At 43.4% G+C, this 13,005-nt stretch overlaps 1 protein-coding gene across 1 annotated transcript in view; it reads left to right on the top strand.

Annotated features, from left to right (window-relative positions):
- The first annotated feature begins 5,215 nt into the window (after window positions 1-5,215).
- Window positions 5,216-13,005, top strand: part of OSBP (oxysterol binding protein) — a 43,021-nt gene continuing 35,231 nt past the window's right edge. The window contains exons 1-3 of the mRNA XM_045371899.2: window positions 5,216-5,681; window positions 10,362-10,570; window positions 12,212-12,462. Coding sequence (XP_045227834.2) covers window positions 5,326-5,681; window positions 10,362-10,570; window positions 12,212-12,462 — 816 coding nt within the window. The 5' untranslated portion in view covers window positions 5,216-5,325. The remainder of the gene's footprint in view (window positions 5,682-10,361; window positions 10,571-12,211; window positions 12,463-13,005) is intronic.

Consider the following 13,005-nt stretch of genomic DNA (forward strand, 5'->3'; position numbering starts at 1 on the left):
GGCCAGGCATGGTGGCTCAGGTCCATAATCCCAGCACTTTAGGAGGCCGAGGCGGGCGGATCACGTGAGGTCAGGAGTTCCAGACCAGCCTGGCCAACATAGTGAAACCCCTTCTCTACTAAAAATACAAAAAAATTAGCCGGGCATGCAGGTGGGTGCCGGTAATCCCAGTTACTTGGAAGGCTGAGGCAGAAGAATTGCTTGAACCTGGGAGGTGGAGGTTGCAGTGAGCTGAGATGGCGCCACTGCACTCCAGCCCGGGCAATAGTGCGAGACTCCATCTCAAAAAAAAAGATGGTAGAAGTTTCCTAATTGCTGTCCCTCTCCACTCTTGTGACTCCACACATCAGCCAGTGATCATTTTAAACAAGAATTGAGGCCAGGCATGGTGGCTCCACTCCCAACACTGCGAGGCTGAGGCGGGAGGATCATTTGAGGCCAGGAGTTTGAGACCAGCCTGGGTAACATAGCAAGACCCTGTCTCTACAAAAAATAAAAATTATCTAGGCAAAGTGGTGCATGCCTATAGCCCTAGCTATCTGGGAGGCTGAGGCAGGAGAATTGCTTAAGCCCAGGAGTTCAAGGTTGCAGTGAACTATAATTACACCATTGTACTCTAGCCTAGATGACAGAGCAAGGCCCTGTCAAGAAAAAAGAGAGAAAGAAAGAAAAGAAAAGAAGAGAGAGAAAGAAACAAAGACACAAAGAATGAATGAATTGGGGTCACTTGCCCTAATCCCTTTGATTGCTTCCTGTTGCAATGAGAATAAAACTTGAACTCCTTATGAGGTCTTACAGCCTTTTGGGGTCTTCACTCTCCATGCCTTATGTACTCACCTCAGTTACTGCCTCTCTTTTCTTCTTCAGGCCTTCACAGAAAAATGACTGATTTTAGCTACGGAGGAAAAAAAAGGAAAAGAAAGACTGATTTATTTCCTTTGCTTACTCCTCCCCAGTCCCCAGATGGCAGCTTAAACAGTTTATCCCTTTTTGAAACAGGTTACACCTGTTGTCCTCCATATTACTGTGCATATGTGTATAATTACTGTACATATTTTTTCACTACAAATACTGTGTATATCCCTAAGATCCTTTATGTTTCACAAGGAGCCAAAGCCTATTTGTACATTCACTACTTTGTCCCTAAGACTTGGCTCAGGCCTGAAGATATATAATAGATACTCGATAAGTATTTGTTAAATAGATGAATATGTTAGGTTGTGTGCTGTCACAGGGGAAACAAAGATGAAATAGATACAGGTTACACATTAGAGAAATTGACCCTCTAGTAGGGGAGATATGATTGAAACATAGATAATTATAAGGCAAGACAATTAACATCACAGGAAACTCTGCAATTCCTGAGGAAGGGGCATTACTTCTAGCCAGGAAAATCCGAGGAAATTCTGTGGAGGGAGTTCACTGGGCATTTAATGGAGGGAAAGTACACACAAAGGCATCAATTTGAGAAAGTGTAGGGTGAATGTGGAAAAAGATGTGTGGATCAATTTAACTGGAGCGCACAGTACACCAGTACAAAAGAGACAGGCCAGGTGTGAGCATATATACTTACCACATAGATTTAACAATTAACATTTTGCCATATTTGCTTGATAGATAGGTAGGGAGGGCAGTAGACAGACAGACAGATAGATGTGTGTGTATGCATTTCAAAGCCACCACTGGGTGGCTCACATCTGTAATCCCAGCACTTTCGAAGGCCAAGGCAGGCAGATCACCTGAGGTCAGGAGTTCGAGACCAGCCTGGCCAACATGGTGAAACCCTGTCTCTACTAAAAATATAAAAATTAGCTGGACATGCGGTGCATGCCCATAATCCCAGCTACTCTGGAGGCTGAGGCAGGATAATCACTTGAGATAGTGCCACTGTACTCCAGCCTAGGTGACAGTGAGATTCTGTCTAAAAAAAAAAAAGAACTGGAAAGGAGAGGTGACATCAGATTGTCATGGGTCTCATTTGCCAGGCCAAGAATTCTGTTCTGTATTCTGGAGGCAGTGTTAGGTAACAACAGTAGGTCAAACTAGCCTTTCAAAACCTTTTTTAAAATTATTATTCCAAATATACAATAAAAGTAGAAATAATAGTAAACACCTATATACTTACCACATAGATTTAACAATTAACATTTTGCCATATTTGCTTGATAGGTAGGAAAGGAAGTAGACAGACAGACAGATAGATGTGTGTGTATGCATTTCAAAGTATATATCTTTCTTTGACTCTGTGTGTGTGTGTGTGTGTGTGTGTGTGTGTGTGAGAGAGAGAGAGAGAGAGAGAGAGAGAGAGACAGAGAGATAGGGCCTCACTCTGTCACCCAGGCTGGAGTGCACTGGCACAATCACAGCTCACTGTAGCCTCGACCTCCTGGGCTCAATCAATCCTCCCACCTCGGTCTCCCAAGTAGCTGGAACTACAGGAATAGGCCACCATGCCCAGCTAATTTTTTGTTTTGTTTTGCTTTTGTTTTTGGTAGAGACAGAGGTTTAACTATGTTGCCCAGACTGGTCTCTTATCTTTCTTTTTTGCTGAACCATTTCAAAGAGAGTTACAGATATCATAACTCTTCACTCCTACGTTTCTCCAAGTTGTAAAGATGTTTTCCCCCATATCCAGCATACCATTATTACAATGAACAAATGTAATAACTAACAACATCTAATACCATTTCAAATTTCCCCCAATTGTCTCAAAAATGTCTAAAAGGCTGCTTTTTCAGAACCAGAATCCAATTAAGCATTTGATTGTATCTTTTTACGTTTTTTTTCAAATTTAGAACAATCACCCATGACCATTTTTATGACATTGATTTTCCTTGATCTTCATGTCTTATCTTCTATAAAATAGTTGTTTGTAGAATGCTTCACGTTCTTGATTTATCTGATTATCTCCTTGGGGTTATGGTTCAACTGGTTCCTCCAGCCCCGGTAAACTGGAGTTTAGATCCAAAGCCTTGATAAGATTCACTTTCAGTATTTTTGGCAAGAAAACACCATTAAGTGATGCTGTATACTTCGTGCTGCAGCACACTGGGAACCTCATAAAAATGTTGGTTGTCCAAGGGTTACTGATACTAAATTGGATAACTGGGTTAAGGTGGGGACTGCCAGAGCTCCCTGTTGTAAAAGTATGTTTCTCCTTTGTGATGGCAAGTAACCTGTGAGATGTGTTTGGCAACACAACTCACATGTTTGTAGCTATCTACAGTTGATCAAACACATTCAAACGCACTTAATCACAACAGCATCCCTGTGAGGTTTTATTCCTGTTTAATAGAAGTGGAAACTGAGACTTGGAGTGCTTAAATAACTTTCTCAAAGGCATAGACCCAGTAAGTAGCAAAAGCAGGACTCAAGCCTAAATAGATTAACTCTAGTTCGATTAAAAAAAAAAAATCCCAAATAGCCTACATCTAACAGCAGATTTTATTTTGCTCTACACATTCAGGGAAATTCACGAGTAATGAGCTATAGAAATGATCCCTGATAGTAAAAATTGCAGATTTTTAAAGAGCATTCTCTCTCCAGAATTCAATAAATACTGCTCTTCTTTTGAAACCATTTTCTAAAAAAGGATACTTTAATTTATTGACACTGGGAAGCACATTGGCAAAGAAAGTCAATTTCTTTTACAGTATCTAATAGCTATTTCTATTGCCTGTTCAAACTAGCAAAATGTAACAGATGCTAGATTCCCCAAAGTACAGCGCTTTGGGCTACATTTGCAACAAGAGCTTACATCTAAATGTTACATTAGTTACTGAATTTGTAATCTTCACAAATGTGTGAATAGTGAGTTGATCAAAAATAACAATTTCCTGCTACAAGAGAAGGCATAGCAGAAAATGTTCCCAACACAAAGATAATGTTTGAGATGATGGATATCCCAATTACGCTGATTTGATAATTGTACATTGAATACGTGTATCAAAATACCAGATGTATCCCTGAAAATATGTACAACCATATCAGTAAACATACAAAAAATAATTTTCTGTCCAAAGTTAAATATGTACAACTACGATATATCAGTTTAAAGATACAAAAAAAGTAATGATTTTCTGTCCAAAGCATTACGTGGCACCTATGATGCTAAGACCAAGGGCCTTTAGGTCTGGAAGAGACACATAAAGTCAGATCCTCGCGAATCTACTTCTGAAAGGGACAGAATTAGTATAGGCATACGACAGTCTAGAATCAAGACACAAGCGGTGTGGAGCGATAACGAGCAAACAGGGAAGGGAACTAGGGGGACCACTGATCCAGGAAGGGGCTGGAGAAGCTACTTCTGGGCAGCCCTGGAATCTGGGTGTCCAGCTTCGAGTTAGAAAGGCGTCCTTAAAGGGAGCCTCAGGCGGGGGCTGACTGCCGAGAGTTACTCTGTCCGCCAGGTTCTTCCTAACAAGAAGCTACAAAGGTCTTAATTCAGAAAACGTGAACACGACAACACACCCATGTCAAAAGAACGCTTTTAAGAGGCCGAGTCACTCTCACCTCCCACCAACTTCCCAAAGGCTGAAACAGGCGGACACGCCCCCAAGCGCTCTTCTCGGATTTCGTTGGTTGCCCCGGCCTGCCCCTCTCTTATTAAGTATCTCTCATTGGTCAGCAATGCCGCTTTCACAGCCAATTCTCAGAACCAATCATCTCCAACTGTTGCCTCGCCTCTCCACCACGTGAGTGGCATAGGTGCTAACCAATAAAAAAAGAAAATGACGATGTAAAGACAAGACTCCTTCCCTTTTTCCTCAACTCGTTCAGTAAATGGTAGAAAATGGGGAGCAGCTGATACCAACCACCAATCCATAAGGGCGGAAAAGGATGATGAGAAGAGTGATGGGAGGGGGTGACGTGGCAGTGACAGGAGCATAAACTGAAATGAGTGGCGGAAACACCAGCCAATCGGCGATCAGATTGGCCGGGCACCCCGCATTCTCCCGTCCTCCCTGAGCCCTGGAAACTTCAGGAAAGCACCAATGAACTTCTTCATATGTCTGATTGGCCTTTATCTGAACCAATCGACGGTGGGCCAGGAGGACGCGTCCCACCCCAAGCTCTCACTGGGCGCTGTAGAATGACAGGCCCGAGAGAAATGCCAATGTCCGCGGGGTCTTCCTCAAGTGACACTCAGCGGCACCAATCGACGTCCTTCTTCCCGGCGGTCGAGCCCTCCTCCCCGCGGCTCGCCTGGCGGGGCGGGGACGCTGCGCGGCGGTGGCTGATGCGGTAGCGTTGTGGGGCGCTCCCGGAGGCGACGGCGGCTCTCGTAGGCGGTTCCGGTCCTGTATCTCCAGGCGGCGGCGGCTCATGGCGGCGACGGAGCTGAGAGGAGTGGTGGGGCCAGGCCCGGCAGCCATTGCAGCACTTGGCGGCGGCGGCGCCGGTCCCCCAGTGGTGGGAGGAGGCGGCGGCCGCGGAGACGCGGGGCCAGGCTCCGGGGCCGCGTCAGGGACTGTGGTCGCGGCGGCGGCGGGAGGCCCGGGGGCCGGGGGAGTGGCGGCGGCTGGCCCGGCCCCTGCGCCGCCGACTGGGGGCTCGGGCGGCTCGGGCGCTGGGGGTTCGGGCTCGGCTCGAGAGGGCTGGCTCTTCAAATGGACCAATTATATCAAAGGCTACCAGCGGCGGTGGTTCGTGCTGAGCAACGGGCTCTTGAGCTACTACAGGTAACTGCTTCCGGGGCGCCGTCGCTCACCTTGCCTCTCCCATCGCTGCCGACAGTCCCAGCGCCGGCATTACCGCCAGCTGGCACCGCAGCCAGGGTTGCCCCAGGCCCCTTTTCGTCATCTGTGCGGATTGACAGCCCGGGGGTCGGACCCCACTGTCACGAAGTGAAAAGCCCCTGGACTTACACCTCACCTTCCCTCGGGTTACCCACTCTTGGTGCCTTATCTTCCCTTCACTCCCGGCCTTTCCAGTCAGCAATTGTTTGGAGAGCGTCTGTTCTTCCATTATATTTCCACCAGCACGTGGGTGCAATTATTAATTCTGCAAGCAAGGCACTGGTGTGGGTACTAAGGGAACACAGCAGAGCAAACCCGAGGCACTCCTCCCAAGGAACTTACATTGGAAGTCCCAAGTTTTAGCTGTCAGTGCCCAGTCTCCAAAACTCAAGGTTATTCGTAGCTCTTGATGTGCCCGTCCTTGCTTCCTTCACATTGAGACACAAGGGCATCACTCACACTGGGTGGCTTTGGTATTCCGTCCCCTTTCTGCCTTATCTCTCCAAGACTTTGCATACGCTTTTGCCTCTGGACAGCCCAGAATGGAGATGTGCACCCCAGTGCTGCTTTTATTTTTGCTTGCCCCACTTCCTCCCGTGGAAATGATTAAGTGTTTTACCCAGTATTTCTGTGATTTTTTGGTTAGTTGGGATTAACATTTATTAAAAGAAGAATCCATGTCTTTGGTATGATTACTTCTGTTCAACAAGGTGTTTTGGACTGTTTAATATATATTTATGGTGACTTATAACTTGGCCATCGCCATCACATAGCATGCTTTGGGGCTAAAAAGGATAGAGGAGTTAAGATAGGTGATTTGGGGACAGGGCGTAGACATTTCCTGAGGGCTCACAAGGTGTCTAGGTGTCTTATATACAGTATTTCGTTACAGTATTTTGTTGACTCCCAGCAACAACCCTAGGAATTGGGAAATATTCCCATCTTACTGATGAGGGAAACAGACTTAGCATGGGCAACTTTCCCAAGGTTTTGGAGGAGTTGGGATTTGAAACTACTACTGTTCACACTAATCTAACCTAAAACTCAGGTTAGTGTTAAATGAATCAGTCAGTTACAGAGATAATTGCTTATCAATAGCGAGTAATTTTATGGATCATGCTTACTATGTGTATTTTATGCAAAAAGTATAAAAATCTCCTTTAAGGGATATTTTGCTTAATGACATTCCAATGGAAATACTTTTTTCCAGAGACCATCCTCTTTGAGACCGAAAACACTGATGTTGAAGAGCAGTTCACTCTATATTTCTTTTCCTTCACCAGGAATCATTCTGCCACCCGGAGAGTTAGGCTGAACAAGTCTCTTTTCCATTAACTCCACTGTAGTGGCTCTTAGAGAATTTTGAGGAGAAATTGAAGGTGGGAATTGGAGGTTGTTGGCAGGAACACATTCTTCTTACCTGTCCTCTTACACGGCAAAATGCGTTAGATAGCTCATCCTCACTGCTTCATCAACAGTTGTGAATAATTGTGTATTTCATTTGCATTACTGTATTCAGAATTGATTTTAACTCTAACCCTTTCTAACTATCCAGGACCATCCATTTAAACTTAGATTACAAATCTAAAATTTTAATTTCCCCAGATTTTTCTCTCATTCAAGTTCATGTTTTCCTGTTATTATTGACCATCATTTTAATGTTTAATTGCTTTATATCCTGACTTGGGTAGCAAGTCAATATTACTGTTTTTGCGTTTTCAAAAATTGTATATCACCCCAGGGCCTTCATGTGTGGTCATTTCTCATCCAAGTTCTTACCAGATCCACTTTCCAGGCCAGTGGATTCTTTGATCAGTACTTGTGTTGATCAGTAGTGATCTTAGACACTAATAACTTATATGTTGCTGTCTCTTTAAGTATTTGTTACCACTTTTCTCACTTACAAGAGCTAGTGGTACCTGTCTGAGTACAGATACAATTCCTTCCCAAACACACCAAACCACATATTGGGAAATATGCCATAGGCCTGCCCTAGCCAACTTAGACGGTCCCAGCCATAAACAAACCAGCGGGATCCAGAGTTATCGATCTGTGCACTACCCTCAAAATTGCACTGAAATACTTCCTATCAAGTATACTGGCAGTTATTTTTTCCTGCAGGGTTCTTCTGGTCCTCATCTTCCTCCAAGAATTACCTAGACAAGTGTCATTCCTCCTGCTTTTCATACCTCCAAAACCTGCAGTTTCTTATATATACTGTTTCCAAAATACTGTTTTCCTTTTAAGTGGGATTGTGTACTTCCTAGACCCATCCTCGGATGAGCTGTCCTAATAGGCCTTGGCAAACCATTTCCTTCTTTTTACCTATCCTGGGCTTCCTTACGTACCCAGTTACTTAGATGTCCCATTATTTAAAACCTTATATGGAATCCCAGCTCTCCCAGAAACATCGTGACAGGCCATAGTATTAGTTTTCCTGGCTGGCTTCTAGAGATTGAATTACTATTTCAGCTAGCTTTTTCAGGGAAGAACTTTCTGGTCAGAAAATACCACCTAATATTGTAGTGCCTGAAGAACCTCTCTTGTACCCTGAGATTTGTGTCTTTCCAGCTTCCGCACTAATCATTTATAATCATAAGTGTATCTGCCCAAACGCAAGAGCTCCAAGATCAAGCCTGCCTTACTCCCAGAGTTCCTTGGTATTTTTTAAACTGCTACAGACTTTTTGTAATTTGAGAAACTTCTTTAGTTTACAATGATGACCCAGGCAGAAGAGATTCCTAAGAAGTGGTTTGTGAAAAGCTCCAATAAGGAGGAATGTGGAAGAAGGTCCAAGTAGTATCCTTGGAGTAGAGAACATAGCAAGCTGGCCTGTCAGCTGTGCATCTGTAATTCAGCCTGCATTATTCATAATGTAACTGAAGCTTGGGGGTGGGGAGGTAAGAATAGAAAAAACGGATTCATGTTACAGTGTAGCAGGTGCAGGAGATGGAAAATGGCCCAGTCCATTGAGACCCCTCTGGCCTTCCCATACTACTCATGTGTGCATTTGAGGAAGGAAGAACAGTTCATGTGAGAAATTGAACAACAACAAACCTATCTTCCAGACTTTCTCAGACATACCAGATCTTATGGGGTGCGTGCCATTTCTGGCATGCAGGAATTCTGGATATGCCAGGTGTGTTTGGCTGCTTAACTCCACTAAAAGGGAAATGGCTCTGTTTTGTACTGTGGCAGTTGGCAAAGGACTTTGACCTCTGTATTCCAATTTGTACAGGGAAAACTGCAGTCTCAACGTGCAGGTTCCTGGGCATAACCAGCGGGTGGTAGGGAAATGACAGCGTTTGTGTTAGACACTCGATTGTGCTAGAAGCTTGATATTTTATGTGAAGCTTGGTGTTTTATGTGAAGTGTCTTATAGCTTATTGTCACCAAGTAATGCTGTAAAGTTCAAAAGTTAGTCTATTAATAGAACTGTCAGTCAGTAGAGATCGGGAAAATTTTTACACCCAGGCCTCTGAGAGCAGATCTGCTGAATCTTTCCTAGCTATTAATAGACGGCTTAGGAGTTCCCACCAGTAGAGTATGGTGGACCTTAGGAATGAACATTTTCCAGAAAGATTAAAACACTTGGTGATTCCTTTTTACTTCCCCAGAAAGCTAGTTAATCTTATTTCATATCATTTGAACCATAGCCAATATTTCATACTCTAAACATTTAAGTGTGCTTTTTTACACTTCTGCAATATAATTCTAAGCATGGTGTAACAATTCTCATTTGGGCTGAGTTACAGTCAGGAGCAAGATGGTTTGGTATATATAAAATGGAGCTATTCTTAGGAAATGAGACTGTTGCATGAGGTTATAGGGCAATTTATAATTATAACTTGCTAAGTGAAAGATAATTCCTGACTGCAAAAGGGCATGAGGGAACTTATTGAGACGATAGAAATGTTCTACATCTTGATTGTGGTGGTGGTTACACAATTGTGTACATTTGTCAAAACTCATTCAGTTGTACCTTTAAAATTGCTAAATTAACATTGCATGTAGTTATACCTCAGTAAAGCCTCTTTCTTTCCGTCTTTCTTTCTTTCTTCCTTTCTTTTTTTGAGACGGAGTTTCGCTCTTGTTGCCCAAGCTGGAGTGCAATGGTGCGATCTCAGCTCACTGCAACCTCCCCCTGCCGGGTTCAAGCGATTCTCCTGCCTCAGCCTCCTGTGTGGCTGGAATTACAGGTGCACACCCCCATGCCCGGCTAATTTTTTGTATTTTTAGTAGAAATGGGGTTTCACCATGTTAGTCAGGCTGGTCTGGAGCTCCTGACCTCAGGTGATCTGCCCACCTCGGCCTCCCGAAGTGCTAGGATTACAAGCGCCCGGCCTGTAAAGCCTATTTCTGAAAAGAAAATGGTAAGAGGGACAGCAATGCAAAAAGAAAAAAAAAAAAGAAAATCTGACTCAGAAACAATACCATAGGCTCTGAAAGGAAATCCCTACTAATTGTTTCTCGAATTTTAGGGACCCATTTGAGGGACCAGAACTTGCTGATTCCTAAGACGAGCATATTTTCGGGGAGCTCAGAGTTATGAAAAGAAATGGAATGTGATAAAGAATAAACCATCAACTTTCTGTTTAACTTGTCTTTGTCTTGTTATTGCAGATCAAAGGCAGAAATGAGACATACCTGCCGTGGTACCATCAACCTCGCCACAGCCAACATCACTGTGGAGGACTCCTGCAACTTCATCATTTCCAATGGGGGCGCTCAGACCTACCATCTAAAAGCTAGTTCAGAAGTTGAGCGGCAGCGCTGGGTGACAGCCCTGGAACTGGCCAAGGCCAAAGCTGTGAAGATGCTGGCAGAGTCAGGTCAGGAGCAAAGAACACCTGCCTGGGGAACTTTCTGTTTGCCCCTTTTATGCACAGATTTTGTTTGTCATCGTTATGCTGTGTCATTTGATTATCACCTATATCCTAGATGTCTCAAGCTTCTCATCTTCATGCAGTATTTCTGCTGGAGTGATGGTTCTCAACCAGGGTTGATTCTCTTCCCCAAGGGACATTTGGCAATGTCTGGAGACATTTTTGGTTGTCACAGCTGAAGGGAGGGAGCTGCTATGGCATCTAGAAAGTAGAGGCCTGGGATGCTGCTGAACCTCCTATACTATGCCAAACAGCCGCCAAAACAAAGAATTATCTGGCCAAGGTTGAAAAATTCTGTCCTAGAGGCATAACAGTTGTTCTTTTGCCTTTTAATTGGCTACCTTAAAATTTTGAGAAATAATTATTTTATTGCTGGGTCAGTCTTGGGAGTATTATACCTCACAATTTGGAGCTATTCATGCTTTTTCTCCTGATATCTTCTTACCTAACCCTTTGTTAGTTAAGCTGAAACAATTTTAGTAGACTGCCAAAAACTGTATATGTGATATTTTCTATGAAAAATCTTCATTTTGCTGCATTAGTTAACTAAAAGGAGCAATCAAGTTATGTTTTGATTATTCTTCAAGGAAAATGGTAGGATTTTCCCCTGATATGTTGATAGTTTAATCATACTGAGCTTGTTTACCTAGCATCGACCAAGATGGTCACCTGCTGACTTTGTTATCTTATCCCCTGTCATTTCCCATACTGTATGTTCATTCATCAGTGAAAGGAGAATTCATTGGTTTGTAAATCTTTGGTAGTAAGTTATATTTTGACTTTGGCCCTGTCTCTCTGTCTAGCATAAAGGACAGATGTTTTTTTTTTTTTCTTGCTTTGATTTTAGTGTTGATGTTAGCTCCTCCAAAGGAAGTGACACTGCTAGAAAACCAGTTTGCAGTTATGAAATGTTGAGTATGAGAGGTACAACATAGCTTCTATACTTGACTTATTATTGGAGAGCTATTTAAAGTGAGTTTTTGCATTATTTTCATGGTGGCTTTAGTCATGAAGTTTCTGAGCTCTCTTTCAGAAGACAAATTGATGGCCTTTTTTGTGATGTGGACTTTGTCTACAAAGAGCTAGACTGTGATTCTCAACTCATTTAATACAGGTCCCATCAGTCACCTATCAGATGTTAGTGGATTTGCAATAATAGTTAGCTTGGACTAGATAGGAATCCTCAAGCTAGAGTTAAAGAGCTCAGTAATTAATTCCCAATTCCGAGAGCCTTTCAGCTTTTCCATTCTGTCTTGTGGGTCAGTGGTGTTCAAATTTCAGTGTGTATCAGTTACCTGGGCAGCTTATTAGAAAGGCAGATTCCTGGGCTTTGCCTCACACCAGCTAAATCAAAGTCTCTAGGGGTGGGCCTAGAGACTCTGCCCCTTTGAGAAGGACCTAGGGTGTTTGTGGTGCAGGTGATTTGTGGACCACACTGTAGAGAAACCATCTGGTAATGGCAAGTTTTCAGTGAGTCAGAATGCACACAACATGAGGAATGTTGGTTTGTTTCTGGACAGAGTAGGTAGGGTTCCAACTCTTACTCCTGGTTCTGGATTCATGTAACCTTTCTTTTCGTTCCTGCAGATGAATCAGGAGATGAAGAGTCTGTCTCACAAACTGACAAGACTGAGCTGCAGAATACCCTTCGGACCCTCTCCAGCAAAGTAGAGGACTTGAGCACGTGCAATGACTTGATAGCTAAGCATGGCACAGCTCTGCAGCGTTCCCTCAGTGAGCTAGAGTCACTGAAGTTGCCTGCTGAGAGCAATGAAAAGATCAAACAGGTCAACGAACGAGCCACACTCTTTAGGATAACATCCAATGCCATGATCAACGTGAGTGCAGATGGTGTCTGTGTGGCTTTTTGATTCATTCCCTCTTTGAAACATAATTCTCCCCAAATGCCTAAAAATTGTAATTGATAAAGCACAGAACATTAGGGCCTGCTTCACTGCTCAAGGGCTTTAAGTTACATTGTTTACTGCATGAAATAGAACAGGCTGTACAGATTGAATGACTTTCACGCTCTGCTCCAGTGATCAGGAGGTTTTTGCTTCAGCTGGAATCAGGAGTTCAGGGTTCCTGCACTGACTGCTCTACAACCACTAGGACATCTGATCAGTATTAGCTGAGTCCCTTAATTTCTCTAGGTTGTGATTTTATGTGTGTATTTATTTATTTATTTATTTTTGTCTCACTTCATCTGTTGGAACTAAAAGATCTCCCTAAGTCCATTGTCATGTTCTTTGAGCTTTAAGTTAGAGTCATCTCCTTACTTTACTAATGCATTCAGGCATAAAGGGTGGTAAGTGAGGCTAGATCAGGTACTAGTGAGAACCTTGTAATACTAGTTATTCCCATCTTTAGTCCTTGAATTC

This window comes from Macaca fascicularis, chromosome 14, assembly GCF_037993035.2.
Source record: "Macaca fascicularis isolate 582-1 chromosome 14, T2T-MFA8v1.1".
NCBI classification, from domain to species: Eukaryota; Metazoa; Chordata; class Mammalia; order Primates; family Cercopithecidae; genus Macaca; species Macaca fascicularis.